We start from the raw sequence: 24,883 nt of genomic DNA on the forward strand, positions 1-24,883 counted from the left end.
CAACACTTAATTTATTATATTTCTGTTGTATTTAGTATTAAATGATAAAAGGAAGTCAAACCATTGCATGTTTCATATAGATGTAACATTGAAGTTTGTTTATAAGGATGATAATAATAATAATAATGTTTAGGTCAAACAAAACAGATTATGATGTTTTCCCGTCTCATATCAATTTGAAAAAAAAACAAACGCACTCTCATTAAGTACACATTTTATCTAATAGATTTGGACAAAATTAATCGTGTGCCTTATATGATAACTATCAACGACACAATTGTATCACTCTACATCCAATAGCTGTCGCATTAGTATCTGCCTTGATAAATAGGACAGAAACAATATTTATCATTGGTATGTCTATATAGTATATTGTAGAGTAGCCTATTCTTGTATTCAATCAATAATGATTACTCTTTTTGTCGGAGGTGTAAATATTTAACTATGGTTAGTCAGAAGAGTGTATACATTCTAAAACAATGTTATTAATGTATTTCTGTTTATAAAATTACAATATCACGTGAGCAAATACCACATGGACTGCTAGGTTTGCTACTGCAGTTCCATTTCTTCAGAAATGTTCACTGCCTTGTTGATACTTGAATCATGAAATATATGATCATATCAAATACCCCAAATATGGATGGAATCGTCAGTGTTTTCAATAATTGAAGTCAATATTATAAGTCGATGAAGTTAATGTTGATGACATTCCGATTTCAGGACTCAGGTACGTAGATGCCGTATCTGGGGATTCAGCACTACACGACGACGTCACTTCCTTTGGACAGTGATTTCCTCCTATAGGTACAGTCAGTTTCAGAATATGTTTGAATGCCGCTTTGGATCGTTGAAAGTTTGTCACAGGAGGTACGTCTCTTCCTGTTTCTGTTGTGTTCGGCGACAGGTTACTAAAGATTTCACCAGTCATGTCCTGTGGTATAATGATGCTTAGATTACTGCTAATAGTTTGCAAGTGTCGATAAGGAAAACTATATGTGAGTTTACCGGGTATGTGGTACCCAGGCAGGTAGCCATCGTGGTTAAAGGAAGGCCTGTTTGTGTAAGAATTTGTCCCCGTGACACTATCGATACTGTCCCTCCGTCGAATACACGGAGGCAATCTTTTCTGCAATTCAGAATAAAAGTTATCCCCCCTCATATCAATATGTTTTAATCGTTTAAAAAGTTTACTTTCTGTAAACGAACACGATGTATTTTGATGTGAAGTTGTGTCCAGAATGGTTATCCTGAAATATTTTTTGTGCTGCACCATGCTGTTAAATATATTTTCGTGAACTTTTTCTTCTGTTGAATAGTTCGGAATAAAAAACACAACATCACTTTTCTTTATGGTATTGATTTCTGCTGTAGAAGCACCTGAAAAAGAAGCAAAGAATATGCCGTAAGTCACCATGACCCGTTTGAAGTGGTTATGCCAATTACGAAAAGTTAATGCCATCTACATGGTATTTACCTTTGACTTATGTTTAAGAAACGGCAGTGTTGTCGGATGAAGCATTCATGCAACATTAAACATATATTTATGAATATTATGAAGGTGAAATTTCATTTCCTATTGGTCTTTATATCAACAAGTTTCTTTCTTGTCACGAGGAAGCCTTTTCCTTCATATCTGACTTTGAGGACACCTTGTCTTCACAGAGTTTCAACTGATTGATAAAGCATTTTACCTCCACCCGTTAAATCAGCAGAACAGACAACTTTAAGTGACGGTTGTGCGTAGGTCATCAGTATGTCGTACAATTTCTTAGCTGGGGAGACATCTTCATCACAGTGGCAGATGTACACTTGCTTGTCACTTCCAATGGACTTGCTATTGCCTAATGATACCAAATTTTCCACGAATGTTAAATTCATCGCTTTATAATGCAGTAATCTTTAAATTGTACAATGAGTTGCTGTTGGTTTTCAAATCTAGATGTTAAATTCAATATGAATAAATCCAAAGATTATTTATGAAGAAATAAAAATATATCAGAAATATGAATATATCTTTTTACAAAACTTCAAGGTCAGAAACATCCTGAATAAAATAAGCATTGAAATCATGTGTAACTAAATGAAAAAAAATACCATAACAATACATTCACTAAATTCGAAGGTTTGACATAATTACAATTTCAAAATGCAAAGTAAAATAAGGCCAGATATTCATTTTGCACAACTCAAATTAAGATATTGAGTGTTTTATAAAACTTAAAGCTACGAAACCATTAACACTGTAATGTGTTTGTTCCGCTTGCCCATTTTGTCCCCTTATCTGAATTTCCAGTCTTTGGCCCCTGGAGTAATTGACGTGTTAACAAAAATAAAATACCCGTGTGATGTACAGGAATTTGAAGTATATTTTGGTAAATATATGGCATGTATCTATTGCTAATTTCAAATTTAAATATTTGCGCTATCTTAGCAAGGAACTGCCTAGAGTTGGAATTATGAGAAAGATGAATGTCAACAAAGGTAGTTTTAATGATTGCTTGTTTTTGTTTGATGCGTTATCTTAACCCCATTTTATTATTTATTTATTTTTCTGAATTGCAATACTCTAGATTATATACTCCAATATTGTTTGCAACACATTTATGAAGTTTGTCGCCAAGATTATGCATATATATTTACCAGAGTAATTGATCTTTCTTTGGTAAGCCTTTTTGAAGCACCCTGAAAGGTCACTCACGTTGTCAGAGCCACGAAGATTTCTAGCTAAATTACTAAACCAAATTCAATTAAAGATTTTCTTTCTTCAGTTAGACCTCCAAAGAAGTTGAATTACTGTAAACGTGGTTATTTTCGCGGTGGGTTAATTTCACGATTTCAAAATGTAAACTATACGCATGGGGGTAATTTTCGCGATCGATCCACCTTCGTTTGTAGTAACACTAAACAATCGAACTTGAACTTGTAAATTATACGCGCGGAGGAAATTTTCGCGAACAAAAGGAGACTCCGCTTAATAAGCGTAAATTCCCCTCTTGCGTAAATTTCCACGTTTGCAGTAAACAAAATGAGATGCTCAATAAATTTTACAAATGAAAGAATTATTAAGTACCACGCATTTGTTGAAACCAAACCGATATGAATAATAATGAGAATGAAGTATCCTTGTTTTACAATTATGAGAATAACTACGACTTGGATTGTGAAGGAGGAAATAGAAACACATTTTTATGTTTGATTGAACGATTATCCAGCTTTTTTATCATAAACGACACTACCGTTCTCTGAGATGCATGGGCTGCAGTTTGCAGAATACTATCGATATAGTCCATGCCTTTGACAGACGTCACGTGTGCACAAGATGGTGAGAGCCACGCATGCGTTGCCATCACATTTTGACCATGCTTTATAGAGGTCAGTCCTAAACCACACGAATAACACGTAAAGGCATCACCACACCCCGTATAGCTAAATCCAGCCTCTGCTATTTCATTGATTAGCTTCTGTCGATCAAACGAATGTGCGCTGCCTTTTGGCATTTTATCAAGGGAAAATGATTCAAATGATTTTACTCTAGCTTCAAAGGTCCTATACGTCTCATTAACAAGATGTTTGCCCTTTTGAAATGACGTTTTCGCATTCTTGATAAAATCGTCTGTCTGATTCTGCCTGACAAAAGGACACAGCTGATTGAGTGCAGCATGCGTGACCAAGGGGTTGTCATCCTGTCGCCAGCTGATCACGAATCTTCCACATGCGAAACAAGTAGTAAACAGAGGTGCCCCACTGAAGAAAAATCCTGCTTTGGCAAGTGATTCTGTCTTTGGAACCAGATCGTTTTCATGGAATACTGGAAATGAATCATAACGCGTTTTTTCGTCGGCATAATCAGGGAATTTGATGGCATGGTTCGGTGACTTCTCGGTAGAGATCTGGTACATTGTTTTAATCCATAACTGTCTGATGTAATCCTGATCATTAAGGCGACCGTTTAACGTGCACCCGAGAATAAACACTACTCCTGCCCGCCGGAGAGAAGAAACGTCCATTATATTTCCACAAAGAGAAGCGAAAGCACTATCAAATTCAGTAAGGTCCATATTGGTTTTGATTGTATCTTTGTCGTAAATTAGACTAACCGTTGTATTGGATGTACATAACATGGAACATTCGCCGCACACTTTAGTAATACCCAAAGAACTATGTTTCTGACTGTGCTTTAGAAATTCGTCCATATCTATACGAAGGACCTCGCTAATAATCTCCACAACGACACCATAAACGTTGAACAACATAAAAGGAAGATCCAAGCCATGCTGATGTAGGCTTTGTGTTACATTCGTAGCCCCAAGCAAATGACTGAAGGATGGCTGCTTGTAACGTAAATGCCGTATCAAGTGTACCTGCCATCCATCATGTTCGGAATCTACTATCTTTGTAGATGCAAGACAGGCCAGGTCATCTTCAAGGAAAACAGAACTATTTAAACGCAAACAAACAACGTTGCTTTTCGATACCCGACGTAAAGCTAATGATGGAAAGTATGAGAGGATGGAGTGATTTCTAAATGGAATAGACAGCATGAACAGAATTTTATCAGTATGATCTAAAAGATATTCAAAGTTATGGAATATTCTCTGTTCTACAAAGTTGTCTTCCAGTGTGAAACATTCTATGCCGTCGTCTGTTAAGAGGGGCCTCAACTCCTTTTTGACAAACTCCAAGTCATGGTCATGATAAACGACGAATACCTTAGGCCCCCGAACGTCAGCTGGAAGAACTAAGGCGGTGCTATCCTCAGGAGAAAAACTTTCCCTGTTTACAGGTAAAGACGAAATATATGACCCCATAACAGCACTGGTACTGTATGCTGGTCACTAGTCCAGGTTTTCTCTGTAAAAATATAGTATAACAATGTTTTAAACGTTTTAAACAGTGATTGGTACAATATTTGGTAGTGTTTGATATAGTGTTTGGTACAATATTTGGTAGTGTTTGATACAGTATTTGGTACAATGTATAGTACAGTGTTTTGTAAATTGCTTGGATCATTATATAGTGCACTGTTTGCTATCATACGTGTACAATCACTTATCAAACATTTAAAGCGTTTACATCTGCAAAATTGGCAACAAGAAATCGACTGTTATTATAGAATACTTAAATTAATTATTTATGTATTTGTGGTTCAGTTGGTCTTGATTTGCGTAAGATTGTAATACCTAATAATTTGAAAAGTATCTGTCTTCAATATCTGTTAGACACATACATTTCAAACAAGCAAAACATGTTTTCGGTTTTTGTTTTTTGGTTTTTTTCCCCCCCGTTTGTTGTTGTTGTCGTCTTTTAATTCCACTTTATATTCTACGTAGCTAACATCAGCCAAATTAAAGGGAGATGCATATGATGACCTTAATCCATATGCTATCTGAAGAGTATTAACGCCATTCATTATTATTGTAAAAAAGAAGCTGCAGTGTCGTACAATCTCTGTTTTGAAATGCTAAATTTTATTGTATTAATCATAAAAATGTATTCAACGATACCCGGAAATTTTAATATTGTTAAAAGACGTTTATATACCAATCACAGGTCATTATTTTGTATCGAATGTTGATCTTACCCTTGTAAAGTCTAATAATTGATTTTGATAATCGTGTTAGCGCAAACCCAAATGCAAGTTCTTGTAGAATGTCAAGCTGGGCGTCTCTTGGTAGTTTTGGTTGTTTTCATACTGCTCGCCCTACTTAAACTAATATATATCAATTTTATATATATCAATGTCCCTGAAACTCTTGTGATATGGTGTATAATGACGATATCAGAGAGATATTTTTCGGAATTTGATTACAGGAATATAAATTATTACATTTGAAATTAGTTTTTGTGACTGGGCAAACTATATAGATGCACGGAAATATCAAACACATTTTGATGAAAATTATGTAATGCATGCATTGAAATCAGATTTTTGAAAACAATACATTTAACAAATTTTTTAGAAGCAAGAATCAGTAAAGCATAAACGCCTTAATACTAAAATTTCAGTCTCTTAATAACTAGTTTTGTTACATCACTGACCTTATTGGTTAACTCAACCACGTTTTGTGTAAACAGGAAATTCCCACTCCTTTAAATAGAAAACATAATCACGCTTCCGGTTCGGTTGACTAAACCGGCTATTGTTAAGCTTGAATTGTTCGTCGTGTATGTAGTGTATTGATCGTCTTGGCGTATGTGTTACTACTGTAACCCTGACTGAGCGACTCGTCATGTATTTGTGTACTGTATAATTTATTATTACTTGCACAATACACATAGTTTACCATTGACAATGCTATTAAAACCAAATTTTAGACAACTAGTTTATACCTATATCAATACAATGTAGTTACCAGATAAATCAAATTTTAGACAACTAGTTTATACCTACGTCCATAGTTACCAGAAACACGAAATCCAGCTTCTGTCACGTTTGTAAACTACCGACATAGCTCCCCGGTTATTATGTCTATACCATGCCTGCTTTACATTCAAAATAAACCTGACAGATATCTTAATATTGTACCGTAGCTAACATAGTCTTAAAGCTTGACAACATATACTTACTTTTTTGTAGCGATGTTCCAATCCCGATTATAATGGTATGTGTTCATCCCCTCGATTATTTGGATGCCATACACCATCATGATTAAAATAATGTTAGATATTTCACAGAAGTAGAAATGTAAGGATTAAACACGGATATTCCCTCCTTTCTCGATACAGACGTGTCACAGTCTATAGAACACAAAGGGCCTTCACGTTATGTTAATAATTGGCAGATAAAAATGTCGATAATGCTGAATGTTAAACCAGGTGTAACAGTGTATGACACATACAGTTTGTAAACGGTGTTGCCAGTTATATATGTATACCCACTATACCACTCCATATAGCCAGTCTCGCCTGTCCTATGGATTGCATGCATCTAAATATCTTGTGATCAAAAAATTTAAGATTATAATAGAAACGAAATGTGAATTTTAAAATAATTTGGTTTTAATTACTTATGCTTTAGGTTAGCGAATCGTAGCAATTATTTACGATGAAACTTTGATGTTGCACTAAATACTGATCACAATATTTTTATTTAGACATTTTTTATTTCTTTCACTTCAGCTCATTTTATGTGGTAATTTAGATTTCCCAATAAATTCGCGGGAAATGAATTTGATGACGTAACCGGAAGCCCACATGCTATTAGAACTTGACCCGGAAAACATGCATGACGATAATAAAAACAGAAGATCATTGAACGTTATACCGGATTATTTTCGCATTTTTTGAGACACCAATGTACTAAAATACAACGGAAGGTAACACTGATTTTGTTCATTGCTATCGTATAAAGTAAAACGAACAGTTATTGCGAAAATAGCATTTGCGTCACCTACTACTGTAGTTGGGCTAGACCTACTTTCGTTTTACAGCTTACAGATATGGTCGTATAAATAATTCATCTTCTCAACCATAGTCGATCTAATTGCTTATCAGCGGGATTGTTCTATTAAGAATATTTGTACTTCTCATGTACAGTGCATCTTTGTTTAAAATTGACTGGTCTGCGGGTCTGATATGACTACCCTCATAATCAGCCGACCACAGGGTCACGTTACTATCGTATCCCTTAGTAAACACTTCATAATAAATGACTATGTCTGTATCTACGGCAGATTCGTCTGTATTACTAAAATTTTCTACCTACTTGCAGAGACGTGTATATGGGACGTTGTGTCTCCATTGACTAAATACTTCTGTTTACACACAGGGACTTGATAATTAGTTACAGTCTACATGTATTTGGACCCCCCCACCCCCCCCCCCTCCCCCCTCCTAGTGTATAGCACATTTTGAGACGTTTTGGGGGGCTTGATTAGAATTTGGCAAAAATGACATCCCGGGTGGTCAGAATTCGAAGGGGGGAGCCCTATGACTCGAGCTCATACAATTCATTGTAACCTGTCTTTGTACTCTATGACTCATAACCTGTCACAGGTTTACTGGATATGAGTTACAGGGTAAACAGACATACATGTACATGTATCAAGTGTGTCACAGGTTATAACAGAAGAAAGAGAAAACTAAGTAGCGAGACCAGGGTTCGAACCCAGGACCCACTGAGCTACCTGGTCGCCGCTGATCAACCCAGTCCAGTTCCGCAACATTCCTCCCTCCTTTTATCAAATCTTCACCCCAAAAGACAACAGGTTCGGATATCCCGTTGCTTTAGCATCCTCCCAAAGGATTTGCAAGCTCGCTAAATATGTAACAGAAGAAAGATAGTAGCCAGACAGGGGTTCGAACACGAGACCCTGCAAACTCTACACATACACTTTACCACTGAGCTACCTGGTCGCTGGTGCACTAATACATGTTTGATGAGTCTGCGGTATGTTCGTGTTTGTCTCCTTTGGTATACACTTGTATATTACCGGTAATGTGGAAAACTTTTAAATTTTTTAAGATTGTTCCAGCACTGGCAACCTGTCTTTCCCTTGGTTGTCATTTAGCTTAAGAAGATATTTATCAATTTAATCTCTTTCATTTGATCATATAAAAACAGTGAATATTTCCCCAAATATTAAGTGTAATTGCTTTACACATACCCGTACCTTGTATTACTGACCACGATTGATGTTTAAACGGGAATGGACTACACATTCTTATCAAATATCTGCATTACCTAAAACACTGAATTTTTTGGGAAAAAAAGCATGCAAGATTATTTTTGAGTCAGTCAGGTTAGTAGAGAAAGTTTTACTGTATTTGACATATTAGCCGAAGTCATGAAAATGTGAAATTAAAAAAAAAATTGGTTATTGAAGATCAGAGAAATGTCAACAACAAATTTAAAAAGAATGGAATTGGGTTTTTCTCGGTCAGTTCTGATGGCCTGTGTAAACACGTTATGAAGATATAAAGTTCATTTTACACAATTGCCTGCTTCGATTGTCTATCTTTTAAAATTAAGTTCATCTGTGTATATTTTTATTTTTTGAGGGGTTTTGTTTTATAAATCCTTGCAACAACTTTTTAAGTCATGTAGAATATGATTCTTGACAACTTGACTACAGTAAGAATTTAGCATTCAAAATCCATTGCGCTCCACACCATATTGTTTGTTGACAGTGACATTTTCACAGTTATTACATTACTTAATTAGAATACTGTGTTATATATTTCTTGAATCCACTCGAATATAGAAATATTTCCTTCATTTTCCAAATCTGTAATTGAAATAATTGTAGAATATACATGTATGTGTTTGCAGTAATAAGAAAATATTTTTTATTAATATTAACATATTTGGTGCATCAATCCAAAAATACTTGTTGACATATACTGCATTACTTTTGGTCGGATTTCAATACACAGAATGTAAGATTTTATTAATCAATAGATCTGGCAACCTCACCTTCTAACAGGTCAAAGACCTTTGATATGAGACTAATTAATGAGTATTCAGAGTTTCCTCTTGCCCCACCACCGGAAGTTAGACACTGACAAGCTCTCATACAGTTGTTGACTTGAGTTTAGGAACACATTCTCAAATGACAGATGATCATATGCTAAATTAAGGGTTGGATTTTCACTAACTTGAAGAGTTGTGCCCCTTTGTTTTCTTTCCTATACATCTTATTCTAGCAGATTGACATTCATATTTGTTTCCAATTGTTCTACACCTCATTATATACATCTGATGACATTTGAAAGTGGGTGAAAAATGGAATAGGTTATTGTATTGAGTCACATTGACTTCATTTCTCCCAATTCATCCAGTTCAAGAAATCTGGAAAATCCATTTTAGTTTCCATGTAGGTAAGATTTTAACATTTTATTGTTATGGTTGTTTTGCTTTCTATTGTTGGGGCAGAGGGCATATTCATATAAATCAGATATATAACTCCTATATAACATGGTTTACACTTGGTTATTTGTATACTTAAAATTTGTTTCCTTTCTTTTGTTAATATCTCTGTGGTTATAACTTCTAGTCTCTCACATGAGTCTTTACACTTCCTTCTAGTAAATATCTTCAAAAGTTTCTTCTTATTTCTTTCTGTTTCCAGTTTCCTTTTGGTTAAAAAATTGTCATATTTAGTGGATTTTGAGAATTGGTTGATTTTCAAAATTTGCATTTGTTTTGCAATACATATACATCAATATTTTGCATGCCTCTGTAACATATATATATAGAAATGTGCTGCTTCTTCCTTTTTAACAATAATTTCAATAAAATCTTTAGTTTGGTTAACACTTCCTATAATGTTGTTGAACATTTTGAATTGGTGGATCTGTCAGATCAGCACATATTCAGCACAGTAGTCCAAGATAACATTCCGGTTTAATTGTTTTTCTTCTGTATGGCTAACTTTATGATCTTTTCAAACTTGGTCTTGGGCATTATTTGGCTGGTCTGATTGTTGTTTAAGAATCTTGAGGCACTATGCTGGCTCCCAAGGAGGAGGGGTGGGACACAAAAGGACAATTCAACAATTTAATAGCACATGCATTCTGTAGTGATGGTCCCAAATCTTGAATGCTACCAGGTTTGTTTTTTTAAAAGGAAGGACCTTTACCTTCATTAAAGACCACTGGCGCCAGGCGTGCAAAAAAACTTGAAAATCTTCAACTGAATAACCTTGAGGCCAAGATACCTTGTATTGGGCCTGTAGTATGCTGATGAAGTGATACAAAATTCAAGGTCACAGCCATCAAAAATGTTTAAATGTTTAAACCCTTTTTTTCTCAGTATCAAAAAAAGGTCCAGAGAAGAAGGTGATTCATACAGGCCCATATGGCCTCTTATTTGGTTGCTGCACAATTCCTTAAGTACTCTTTCATACTCGGATGTCAAAGGTCAATGTCACTATTTCTGTCAAATGAAAACCAGTTGCTTGGAATACGACATGTAGCTTAAGATTTGAAAGACAAATGTTAAAGATAATGTAACTATAGATAGAAAAATACTGCAGATATCAATGAAAGACCATACTTTCCCTACATGAAAAAAGTATTAGAACCCAATGCTACTGGCATGGTCACACAATACTTCTTTTATATATTCTTTACATGGATGGATAACGGCAGCATTTTAAATACTTTAATATATAAATACTTATTATCGGTTAGCTTGTAATAATAATAATGTTTAGGTCAAACAAAACAAATTATGATGTTTTCCCGTCTCGTATCAATTTGAAAAAAACAAACGCACTCTCATTAAGTACACATTTTATCTAATAGATTTGGACAAAATTAATCGTGTGCCTTATATGATAACTATCAAAGACAAAATTGTATCACTCTACATCCAATAGCTGTCGCATTAGTATCTGCCTTGATAAATAGGCCAGAAACAATATTTATCATTGGTATGTCTATATAGTATATTGTAGAGTAGCCTATTCCTGTATTAAATCAATAATGATTACTCTTTTTGTCGGATGTGTAAATATTGAACTATGGTTAGTCAGAAGAGTGTATACATTCCAAAACAATAATATTAATGTATTTCTGTTTATAAAATTACAATATCACTTGAGCAAATACCACATGGACTGCTAGGTTTGATACTGCAGTTTCATTTCTTCAAATGTTCACTGCCTTGTTGATACTTGAATCATGAAATATATGATCATATCAAATACCCCAAATATGGATGGAATCGTCAGTGTTTTCAATAATAGAAGTCAATATTATAAGTCGATGAAGTTAATGTTGATCACATTCCAATTTCAGGACTCAGGTACGTAGATGCCGTATCTGGGGATTCAGCACTACATGGCGACGTAACTTCCTTTGGACAGTAATTTCCTCCTATAGGTACAGTCAGTTTCAGAATATGTTTGAATGCCGCTTTGGATCGCTGAAAGTTTGTCACAGGAGATACGTCACTTCCTGTTTCTGTTGTGTTCGGCGACAGGTTACTACAGATTTCACCAGTCATGTCCTGTGGTATAATGATGCTTATATTACTGCTACAAGTTTGCAAGTGTCTATAGGGAAAACTATATGTGAGTTTACCGGGTATGTGGTACCCAGGCAGGTAGCCATCGTGGTTAAAGGAAGGCCTGTTTGTGTAAGAATTTGTCCCCGTGACACTATCGATACTGTCCCTCCGTCGAATACACGGAGGCAATCTTTTCTGCAATTCAGAAAAAAAGTTATCCCGCCTCATATCAATATGTTTTAATCGTTTAAAAAGTTTACTTTCTGTAAACGAACACGATGTATTTTGATGTGTATTTGTGTCCAGAATGGTTATCCTGAAATAATTTTTGTGCTGCACCATGCTGTTAAATATATTTTCGTGAACTTTTTCTTCTACTGAATAGTTCGGAATAAAAAACACAACATCACTGTTCTTTATGGTATTGATTTCTGCAGTAGAAGCACCTGAAAAAGAAGCAAAGAACATGCCGTAAGTCACCATGACCCGTTTGAAGTGGTTATGCCAATTACGAAAAGTTAATGCCATCTACATGGTATTTACCTTTGACTTATGTTTAAGAAACGGCAGTGTTGTCGGATGAAGCATTCATGCAACATTATACATATATTTATGAATATTATGAAGGTGAAATTTCATTTCCTATTGGTCTTGATATCAACAAGTTTTTTTCTTGTCACGAGGAAGCCTTTTCCTTCATATCTGACTTTGAGGACACCTTGTCTTCACAGAGTTTCAACTGATTGATAAAGCATTTTACCTCCACCCGTTAAATCAGCAGAACAGACAACTTTAAGTGACGGTTGTGCGTAGGTCATCAGTATGTCGTACAATTTCTTAGCTGGGGAGACATCTTCATCACAGTGGCAGATGTACACTTGCTTGTCACTTCCAATGGACTTGCTATTGCCTAATGATACCAAATTTTCCACGAATGTTAAATTCATCGTTTTATAATGCAGTAATCTTTAAATTGTACAATGAGTTGCTGTTGGTTTTCAAATCTAGATGTTAAATTCAATATGAATAAATCCAAAGATTATTTATGAAGAAATAAAAATACATCAGAAATATGAATATATCTTTTTACAAAACTTCAAGGTCAGAAACATCCTGAATAAAATAAACATTGAAATCATGTGTAAATACATTCACTAAATTCGAAGGTTTGACATAATTACAATTTCAAAATGCAAAGTAAAATAAGGTCAGATATTCATTTTGCACAACTCAAATTAAGATATTGAGTGTTTGATAAAACTTAAAGCTACGAAACCATTAACACTGTAATGTGTTTGTTCCGCTTGCCCATTTTGTCCCCTTATCTGAATTTCCAATCTTTGGCCCCTGGAGTAATTGACGTGTTAACAAAAATAAAATACCCGTGTGATGTATAGGAATTTGAAGTATATTTTGGTAAATATATGGCATGTATCTATTGCTAATTTCAAATTTAAATATTTGCGCTATCTCAGCAAGGAACTGCCTTTAGTTGGAATTATGAGAAAGATGAATGTCAACAAAGGTAGTTTTAATGATTGCTTGTTTTTTGTTTGATGTGTTATCTTAACCCCATTTTATTATTTATTTATTTTTCTGAATTGCAATACTCTCGATTAATGAAGAATGCATCCAAATATGAAAACTTACCTGTTATCGACATTACGAAGGTCATCTCTGACAACACTGTGACATGCAGCTTGCTCCTGATTAATGCAGTGACTAACAGAAAACCCAAAATAGTCACGACCGAAAGGGGTAACAATACAGTCTTTAGAAGGTACGTCACAGTGCTGTCCTGGTCTGATGATCTGTACTGCACCTCTGTGTGACAGAACAGAACAGACATTTAGACACACCAGCGACATCGTATACACCAAATGTTAGAAAATGCATACAATAACGTTGAAATAAATACCTAATGAACACAAGCATACATTATATAACATAATCTTTCCGTCCTAAATGATTCTTTTAGGATGAAAACTACACACCACATATACATAATTTTCAGATAATTTCTAGAAACACAAACCAAATGTGATCAGATACGATGAACGTTAAAGAACACCGTCAAGTTTGGACCGTAAATATCGTAAATTATATGATTACGACTTATAAAAATACAACGAAGATAAAATCATCCTCATTGAATTGTATATAAACAACGTCCTGGAGGTGGTGGTCAGATCTTCCAACAGACTAGAGGAATACTAATTGGAACACACTGTGACCTCAGTTAGCTGTCTTGTTCGTGTTTTCATACGATTGAAGACCTCATCGGAATATGTAAGAAAGGCATTACAAAATCCTTCCCTTTTACCAATACATAATTACATTGACGGCATATTGTACTTAAATAGCAAACATTCCATTGACCATGCCGATCAGATATACTCTGTAGAAACTGAATTAAAATACGATACAGACTATTTGACATCAGCTGCCTATACCGATCTCTACTGACAATGTAAGCAACAGCTGAGCTGTGTGATCAATGTGGCTATTAAAATTTCCTTATTGTTAAGTTTCGTGACAGGAGAAACCAATACGATTTCAAGAAATGCATTTTAGTAAGATCATGTAGAAGTTTAATGGTCTGCATAATGATTTCATTTAGAAATATTCTATTTCCTCATTCAATACGACGTTGTTGATGCTGGTTGATATGCTTATTGCCTGTTTCATCATCCTCAACCTTTATAACTTTCACTTGAAATTTGACTTAACCCGTATTTGACCTAAATTTGTATGGCGGTTTTCGTCGATGAGAAGACGCTTAATTTTCCGGAATTCCTTGCCGTTTCCTCCTTTTAAGTTTTCGGGAGTTTTCATGCAAATTTTTATTTTTGTTAATATCTTGCTCTAATTTACTTTGAATTTGAAATATAGTTTCATTATTATGTCAGAATTCTTTGTTCTTGAAATCGAGCAAGCCCTTATGTATGCTTATTTCTGATCTACATACATGAGGGAGTCTTTATAACTTTCTGTTACTGCGAGCAACATACAAGTTCACCATTGAAATACGTAAATGTATTGTCCACTGACGTTAAGTATTAAAAATACAAATTATAATTACCACTCAGGACTGTGAAGTTCCTCGACACTTTCTCTGCCGTTCCTTTGTAGCATGCTGTTGCTGTGATGGATACCACTACACCCGGTTTTGCCACGAGAGATACAAATCCTCTGCAGATCCTCGGCACAGATCTATCGCTGTGAATGTAATAAGAACGCCAGAGTTATCTCCCTTGCACGTGCTTTATTTATTTTTTCAGATGGACGTTATTTTATAGCCACAAGTACACGGACTATTCAGAACATAATTTGATTAGGTGGTAGGATGGCACTGTGATGACACACTTCGCGATGGGTTTTCTCCGGGAACTCTGGTTTCCTCCCACAGTAAGACCCCACGCGATTCCACAAGAGCTAAGAAGAGTTATCAATATTGGTTGATATAACTTATTTCGAAATTGTTGCATTATAAATAAAGTCATTACATAATACTATGAGAAAGCAGTATTTACAACGATAACACATATTCAAATCATCACAAAAAATATCAAAAAATAAAATTCAATTCCAGTTCAACTGTTATTCATTTATTTCCGACAAAACATATTGTTGCATGCGTTTGCATGTTATAGGAACAAAGAAAAATATTGTTTATATTATATATATAATGTGGAGTAATTTACCTTGCACAGCCCTGTATTACTACAGGCGGAACACGAGTTGTCCCTATGTTGTGCCCATCTTTATGATATATAATGTTGATATTTCTTTCTGCAGCGTCACATCCAAAGTTGACATGATAAGAAAACGTGACATTCTGTTGATCAGCCTTTACATAAGAGGTATCACTAGACAACTTGACTTCCGGCTTGTCAAAACTTTTTCTACAATCTGAAGGATGTCAAATACAATAGACAAATATACATTACTGTGAAAGCATAGGGTCATGAAGTAAATTATCTGAAAAATATTCAACTGAAATTGACCTGCAAATCATCTGAAAAAAAGATCAATTTTAAAGGAAGAAATTTTCAGGTAAATTTCAGATCAATTTAATGTCAGTTTGACCTGATAAAATCTGAAAATGAATGTGAAATGAAGTGTGAAGTTTCCGTGCCAATTTTAGGTAAATTGCAGGTCAAATTCAGGTCAATTTCTTGATATGAATCGACTATTTCGACCTGAAAATGTTCACATGCAATAAACATGAATTAGAACTAAATGATTTAGAATGGAGCTAAAACATGAATATTCTATTTGTTAATATCTCCTACAATAAAACTATGTCGAAATAAAAGAAAATGAAAATTATTCAATGTTGTTATTGTATCTAAAGGCCGGCTACAGCTGTTCGTTAAATTTCTCAATTGATATAGTTGGACATATTATTCCATGTTCTCTCGTCCGACAAAGAAAAATATATTTTCGAAATAAAGAATCTCATGCAGAATGTTTCTTCCTTTTTGTGATAAGCGAACGCTTTTGTAGACAGCACTGGATACATTGTTATTGAACACCCATTTCCGAACCTATGACCTGTTCTTCTACAATAACAGATTTTAGCCAATGACAAAAGCTGTTACATCATCGACAATGTGTTATACATGTATAACATTAATAAACATTGCAATATATAATCTCCATCAATACAATACTTACCAATTGCTGTTAGATGAACAGTCTGGTTACCATTACTAGTGATACACCTATACAAGCCCATTTTGTGTCTACCTATTTGATCAAATGATATCGTCTCGTTGGTATACGGGAGTAGTTTCCATGTCTTTGTATCCCGTGAGAAATACCATTTCCGAGTGGTACCGTTATATCTATTGTCACAGCAGGGAATGTATATCGTCTCAAACTTTGGGCTACCTAACTGTACCTCCATCAATGGACAAACAGGCTTGAACTGACCATCTGAAACCAGTAAAACAAAATAATGGGGCACATGATAAGTCAAATAATAAAATAACGGAGTTTTTACACTACACTGTATATCATTTGTATCTGAAAGGAACCAATAAGGAGTGCTGGCTAAAAGAAGGAGGATATGTGTATTCCAAATTATATGGACAAAATACAAAAGGAGAGATATAGATCTTTGTTGTGTAACAAAACTATCGATTCAGTGCTGAACTGAAATCCATACCCGTAAGAATAGTCAAAGATAACATAGGTGAGACTGTGGTTAGTCATCATTTTAATGTATCTAACAAACAACGTATGTACGATTTCACAGGTGAAGCGGATATGGGGCTTCAAGTAGTTGAATACCAATGTAAACAGGCCTGCATTTTCTCTGCACATCTCAGGTTTCGTCATTGTAAAATTTTCTAATACACGTGCAAATTCAAGTTCAAATTCATTTTATTCTCTTTTCAAATGATTTATAGAGAAAACATATCACAAAATGTCTTAAGGTCAAATGAAAGGAGTAGATTAGTCATTTCAGGTCAAGAAATTGAACTGAATTTTCATGTCGATTTCGGGTCGATATTTTGTCAGGTCAAATTCACCTTAAGACATTTTGCCTTTGTTTATAGAGTTAAATACTTATTAAACACGTGATTAGTCATATGATACATAAAACAGAATACATATTACACTATTGAAAGTCTATTTTGTCAAAAAAAAAACCAAACAAGCTACTAATAATAATCACTGTTAAACCACTTACCGGCCGTACTTGTTTTACAATAATCCCTCTCTGGAATGGTTACACAACTGTCTTCCCGGGCACACAATGGTTGAGTAAGGGGTATAGTACAACATAGTGTTATCCCCCTCAACAACACGAGGATTTCCTGGGGTTTCATCACAGACAGTGATCAAAGTAGTGCCGCAATAATTATTACACCTGACGAGAAAAATTGATAGCAATATAAACTTCTTGTACCACACTGCATAGCATTAGTACTGCGTTGTGTCCATTTGATTTTGAATCTGATCCAGACAGACAGCTAGACGGTATGTACTCTGGCCATCAAAAGCAACCATGTGTTATAGGTATGCATATATATTAACATTTTAGCAAGGTATGATTATTAGGAAAGCAGTTAAATTTTTATCGGAAATCATCTATACCTGTATATATCACCATAGTAATACTAACGGTAAATGTTCCTTCCTCATGTGTACATTTAAGCAAGGTATGATTATTAGGAAAGCAGTTAAATTTTTATCGGAAATCATCTATACCTGTATATATCACGATAGTAATACTAACGGTAATTGTTCCTTGCTCATGTGTACTTTGATAGGAGTGATGTTATTAACTGGAAAACCAGAGTCGACCACAGCTACTTGAGGTTGGATTTATCAAATTTTGTGAGTAGTAAGAGAGTAAATCGATTTTCAACAATCAATTACATAATTTAGGCAGTTTGTAGAAATAGCTATCCATATAGTGGTCTTGATACCCACTATCTGGGTGGTGATTCTTATCAATGAATCTACACCATCATTAATTTTCGATATATTTGTTACAGTAATGAACTGTGTAGGCGGACTAGCTTGTGGTTTGTTAATATATCATTCTAATTTACTTTTATAAAACACAGGGACTTGGCACGATTTTTCAAATGATGGTCCATACATATGTCCATATATATATATATATATGTATTATAGTATTATATGGACCATTATTTGGGAAATCTTGCCAAGCTCCTGTGCTATAAACTGTGTATACTTCGGAGTAGTGCGACATTAATCATGGCAGACCTACGTATATGTGGTCGCATTCACTAGAGAATTGATTACAATTTTTTTTGACAACTTGGCTTGAAATGAAAGCTAATTTAAAAGATAAAGGGAAATTAATACATCAAAATATTGGAATTTTAGCCGTATACATCGAAAATTGATAAAAATGTAGATAAGTGAAATATATATATACAAAAAAATAAATAAATAAAATTAAAAAAAAAAGTAAAATTAAATTGAAAAAAAAATTAAATCATTGATTTTTATCCTGAAATACCTCACCAATATTTGATACACATTTCACATGATAAAGAGTCTATGTCAAGATGTCAATGTCAAACAGAATTCACGAGATTTATACGGTATTGACAAAAATGATATTCAGTGGAAGGCTGTAAGGAAAGCATTTCACAAAAGATTACATTAACACTGAGGATTGTGAATGTAAACCTTATAAGAAAAAGCAAATAAAAGTATAAAAACGTCTCAAAGTCATAATACATTCAACAGTAGGCAGGACTTTAATGAGTGTATGTTGAGAGGGCCATTCATGTCACACATTTCTAGACCACATACGCCCAAATTTTGAATTGGTATAGTGTGATTCCTTATAAAATGAGATTGGTTATAATATACCTACCTAGATCAGATTGAGGAGTGGTGTATGTGACGTAAGCTTTTAAGTTCGCTAATTGGATTTCAGCTGACAATCATATACAATGTACATGTACCATAATTATACGTTTATAAACGTTGTGTCATCAATATAATAACTGTACGTCACTACATGTCGATATATTCTTACCTGTTTTGTTTTCATTGTAGTTGGTAATCGCCATTTTCTGTTATAGGTTGTTTACTTCCTGGTAATTGAATCCAGATGAGGTTATCTCCCTTGTACCAAGAGTGGCGTTGTATTCTCCAATCTGAGTGACATAATACAGCCGAGACGTCCCTCACTTATACGGGACTGATGGAGACCAAAAGATAGATAACTCGTCTATACTACATGTATGCTAGATATGAATGCAATATCATTTCTTACTAGGGTAAACTATTGCAGAAACGGGAATAAATTTTCTTGCACTTTAGCTAGAATCAGTTAATATTACGTTATTTATAGGAACATTAGATATGTCATAATTTGGCTTCAAAATAAAAGAATAGAAGATAATAGTATTGCTTCAAAAAGCTATAAATCATCAAAGCGTATTATTAATAATATTATTATTATAATTAAATTCATCATTGAATAATTATAAAATAATTTAATTAATATATCGCAAAAAAATCTAATAACCACCATAATAAAATCATTGGTCCAGTCCTGATGCGGACAGTGGTCATATACATGTATATATAAATTTGATTGACACATTGACTTCTTTATGTTTACATAAATGTAACGATTCCTGTTTATTGGGGTTTTTAAGTGAACCAACACGGACGGAAATGAAATGATTGTGAAGATAACAACAAGAAATATCTTTAAAAAAGATAAACGGCATAGTTTTAATGCTGGTGGTTATAATGTAAAACTGCTGGTGAAATAAATTAACGAACTCATTAATAAATGCGCAGTTTCAGCACGGATAACAAAATTATATCAGTTTGAATCATTTTTGGTGATAATAAGACTGCATTTGAATCAGGAATATGATTTTATTAATGTGCCATTTGAATAGATACATCCACTTATTCAGCTTGCTTTCAATCTTAATTTTGTTTCGTCTTTAACTGCATGTCTTCATTTTGCATTTACCGCTACATTGACCAATCACATACTCCATCATGACCAGTAACGCCACCTGTCGCGTCATATCCGGGAACAAAAGAAAATTATACGGCTATGCCGAAAAAGCTTCAAACATCCTAAAAAACGCACCCTTTTCGAGGACGGTCCTTGTCGCGGACGGGTAGAATCAGGATACTTATGTTTTATTTTTCTAAGGTTTCTGAATGTATCAACAGAAATGAATGAACATCATCCAAAGACAAGTATAAACGATTTTTTTTTTAGAAAAGATGACAAAACCTTTGAAACATCCAAAAACACCTTATTCTAGGACGAACTTGCTGGGAACAGCTAAATATAAAAAAATATAATGTTAAACATGTATATGTCTGAAGATTTAAAAGTTTATCAACACGAAAACAAGAGTTTATTATCTTTAGACAAGTTTAATGATTTTGAAATAGAAAAGATAGCAACACAAAATTTGTAACGTCCTGGAAAAACACATCGTTTCAGGACGGTCGTAACGGGGGGACAGCCTGAATCAGGAATATTATATAGTTTTATATTTCAGAGATTTCAAGGGATATTCCACAGCTTAAAATGTCTTATTGTTCTGTAGTTTTTAAATTAATCAAAATACCATTTCTGTGGTCAAATTGAGCGATTGATTGGACAAACGAAATTGTTGAGAATACCTGTGTCCAGTATATACTTAAGCCGTCTAAATATAACGCCTCGGGGAATAAAGAACTGAATCTCACTGATTCATAGATTTTTAAAACATTTTTTTTTTAGTTTTTTTTTTTTTAGTTTTGGGTGAATACAAAGAGAGTATACTTTTCACTAATACTTTCTGTTTTGATTGTTATATCAATGCTGCGCTAGGCTGATTTTCTACCAAATATATAGTGTACACCAATATTATATGCAGTTCAGCTAATACAAGGTTACCAGTCTTCAAGTAATTAGGACCACATTAATGTTTCTTAATTGGTCTAGTTAAATCTATTAGGAATTTCCACAAATTAGGTATGGACCGCAATAAATCCTGGGAGGGATTGAGGCGCCTCGGTATATTTTTCTATGAAATGTAATAAACAGAATGTCTGAAAGTATCTTCAGTCATACCATATATATCACTCACGTGGCTAATAGTTTACTATTTTTCACTCATGCTACGCTCGCGAAAAATATAAAAATATAGCCACATTCGTGAAATATATTTGGTTTTACTGAAGACACTGTTAGATATTCTCTATACATTTGTAACTCCAAATGCGCTTAAAAATATAGGAATGTAAGTGAACCCCAAATATTATTTTCAATAGTCGCAGTTTATTACATTTAATTTCTATAATATAAACCAACATCTCAATGCTTATATAATGTTTGTATTAACTTAATCAGGAAGTTATAATTTCATTTGAATAAAATATGGTTTCTTAAAACTAATGAGTAAGTAAACAAATGAAATTAACCAGCAGTTTACTATTTTGGATCCCTGCTATGAAATATAAATACTCGTCTATGTCATGATATCGTTGATTAAGATACTAATAGACATATATTGTTTCATTTCAAATTAATTTCTATTACTTTCGGAAAGATACATACTTCTCCCTGTATTGAAATGAGTATACTGGACAAAAACAGTAACAGTACCTAACAATCCACATTGTCTTCTGAATTTTAAATATTAACTACTATTTCTCTCATATCTCGCCATGTTGGATAGAGTTTGCCCATGTAAGATAGCTATGTAAGATAAATCTAAATCTATCTTACATAGCATTTCACGCGCGCGGATTAATCTGCGTTCAAGGGGGACAACTCTCACAACGTCGTCTGCTTGTGTTCACATCCGACAGTCCTTATCGTCGGTGTCGGTTTTGAAACGTTGGACTTAACTATAAAAATACATACATTCTTAGATAAATATATATCATATCAGCAGTAAATCAATAGGGCTACACGGTTAAACGATTAGACATTTCATCTGAGCGAACATATAACTCCGTTACTGTAACAAACAGTTAGACTACGCCTACAGGCCTGTTGTAACAGTACAGTACAATACAGACTTGCCTACCCGACAGAATTGTCATTTGTCATTAAAAACATGTAAACACACACAATCACCTGGCAATGACAGGAAGTAAAATAAAAGCCATACATAAAAAAAATATGAAAAAGAAAATGTCAAACGTCACAACCTATGAAATGATTCCGTTTGCGTCAGCAGGGGGCCCTGGAATTTGTTTACTCTACTGTACTGTCAGTAACTGTTAGGCCTACTCAGTAACCTGTGTATTTGGAAGTTGGGAATTGGCTCTTAAATGAACGAACACTCGGTAAAAATGACACCCCTCGATGTTCATATAAAAATATTTATTTCAATTGTAACTCAGAGTCTATATTTGTGTAGAGTAACCATGAAAACTAACTGCCATCCTAACCTTTCAATATGATCATCGTTAGCCTATCGACTGACCTACCTTCGTCATTCCATCAAGACAACCGGTTAAACACATATAATCCTATGTCACAGAAAAGATCGAATACTCGTATAGAGTCACTGTTCGCTGGTTCACACACGAAGTTGCCAAAATCACAGTGAATTTAAAATTACCAGCCACGAAACATCGCCGCGTCATGGCGATCGAGATCGACATCACTCTCAATATCCTTGAACTATGAATGGAATTCCAATGACAGTCGTGACGTCATGCAGTGACGTAGTATCTTATAAAAAAAAATTTGACTTGACATTTAAAAGTACAGTGTGTTCTGTGAAATGATTAAATATGTCGAGGTACAAATCAAATTATATGTGAAGTTGGAAAACTCATTTCAGCGTTGGCTTTCAGTATTGTTGATAGAACTTCTTTTTCTCGGATGTTGACAATTTGATCACGGCCACGTAAAAGTCGGTCAAGTTACGGTAATTTTTATCGGCGAATTGTTCATTCGTTCATCACTTAACCACAAAATGAATGAAATTTGTGTGCAAACATAGTTTGCCAAAATAGGGTATGATCTTTCAGAATATTACAAGTATATTTAGTAAAAACGTCAAATAAAGAAATTAAAAAATTGAAGAAAATGGATGGCTGAGGGACACTTTCGCCAGAAATTCGGTAATGATATCAGAGAAAAAGACTCTTTCATTATGTGTGTATGTAGGATAGGGATATTCCACCCTCGGGATCACAAAATGTGGTAAAACCCTCGGCAAGCCTCGGGTTTCACCACATTTTGTGACCCCTCGGGTGGAATATCCCTATCCTACATATACACATATGAGAGTCTTATAATCTTTTGTTTTGATTGTAAAGAAACATATAAAATATATTTCTTTCTCGAAGAAAATAAATAAATACAAACAGTGATATAAATGTCAGTCATAATGATGTGTGTATATATATACTTCCATACTATGCAAATATTCAGATATGATTATAATTACTTGAAAGGAAATAGTATGCAATGGATGCTTATACATGTATGTATCAGAGTTTTGAATATGTGATATGAAAAAATGGATGAAGGTAATCAGGAACGAATGTATTGTCAAATTGTGTCATGTGTATGTATTTTTTGTTTGAAAACTGAATAAAAATATGTTATAAAAAAAATTAATTTAATTAATATATCGCAAAAAATTATAATAACCACCATAATAAAATCATTGGTCCAGTCCTGATGCAGACAGTGGTCATATACATGTACATGTATTTATAAATTTGATTGACACATTGACTTCTTTATGTTTACATAAATGTAACGATTCCTGTTTATTGGGGTTTTTAAGTGAACCAACACGGACGGAAATGAAATGATTGTGAAGATAACAACAACAAGAAATATCTTTAAAAAAGATAAACGGCATAGTTTTAATGCTGGCGGTTATAATGTAAAACTGCTGGTGAAATAAATTAACGAACTCATTAATAAATGCGCAGTTTCAGCACGGATAACAAAATTATATCAGTTTGAATCATTTTTGGTGATAATAAGACTGCATTTGAATCAGGGATATGATTTTATTAATGTGCCATTTGAATAGATACATCCACTTATTCAGCTTGCTTTCAATCTTAATTTTGTTTCGTCTTTAACTGCATGTCTGCATTTTGCATTTACCGCTACATTGACCAATCACATACTCCATCTTGACCAGTAACGCCACCTGTCGCATCATATCCGGGAACAAAAGAAAATTATACGGCTATGCCGAAAAAGCTTCAAACATCCTAAAAAACGCACCCTTTTCGAGGACGTTCCTTGTCGCGGACGGGTAGAATCAGGATACTAATGTTTTATTTTTCTAAGGTTTCTGAATGTATCAACAGAAATGAATGAACATCATCCAAAGACAAGTATAAAAGTATATTTTTTTTTAGAAAAGATGACAAAACCTTTGAAACATCCAAAAACACACCTTATTCTAGGACGAACCT

At 34.2% G+C, this 24,883-nt stretch overlaps 2 protein-coding genes across 2 annotated transcripts; both read right to left on the minus strand.

Moving 5' to 3' along the window:
* Positions 1 to 199: 199 nt before the first annotated feature.
* Positions 200 to 6,932, minus strand: LOC117342034. Its single transcript, XM_033903998.1, has 4 exons — positions 6,571 to 6,932; positions 2,644 to 4,854; positions 1,695 to 1,844; positions 200 to 1,380 (listed from the first exon to the last, which is right to left on the minus strand). Exon 2 carries the CDS (start codon positions 4,809 to 4,811, stop codon positions 3,150 to 3,152), a length of 1,662 nt encoding a protein of 553 aa, XP_033759889.1. The 5' UTR covers positions 4,812 to 4,854; positions 6,571 to 6,932; the 3' UTR covers positions 200 to 1,380; positions 1,695 to 1,844; positions 2,644 to 3,149.
* Positions 6,933 to 11,223: 4,291 nt separating this feature from the next.
* On the minus strand, positions 11,224 to 19,730 carry LOC117342033. Its single transcript, XM_033903997.1, has 8 exons — positions 19,491 to 19,730; positions 17,658 to 17,837; positions 16,637 to 16,897; positions 15,661 to 15,868; positions 15,039 to 15,175; positions 13,607 to 13,780; positions 12,717 to 12,866; positions 11,224 to 12,402 (listed from the first exon to the last, which is right to left on the minus strand). Exons 2-8 carry the CDS (start codon positions 17,794 to 17,796, stop codon positions 11,729 to 11,731), a joined length of 1,743 nt encoding a protein of 580 aa, XP_033759888.1. The 5' UTR covers positions 17,797 to 17,837; positions 19,491 to 19,730; the 3' UTR covers positions 11,224 to 11,728.
* Between the last annotated feature and the right edge of the window lie 5,153 nt (positions 19,731 to 24,883).

The sequence above is a fragment of the Pecten maximus genome, chromosome 14, assembly GCF_902652985.1.
Source record: "Pecten maximus chromosome 14, xPecMax1.1, whole genome shotgun sequence".
In the NCBI taxonomy this organism is placed as follows: Eukaryota; Metazoa; Mollusca; class Bivalvia; order Pectinida; family Pectinidae; genus Pecten; species Pecten maximus.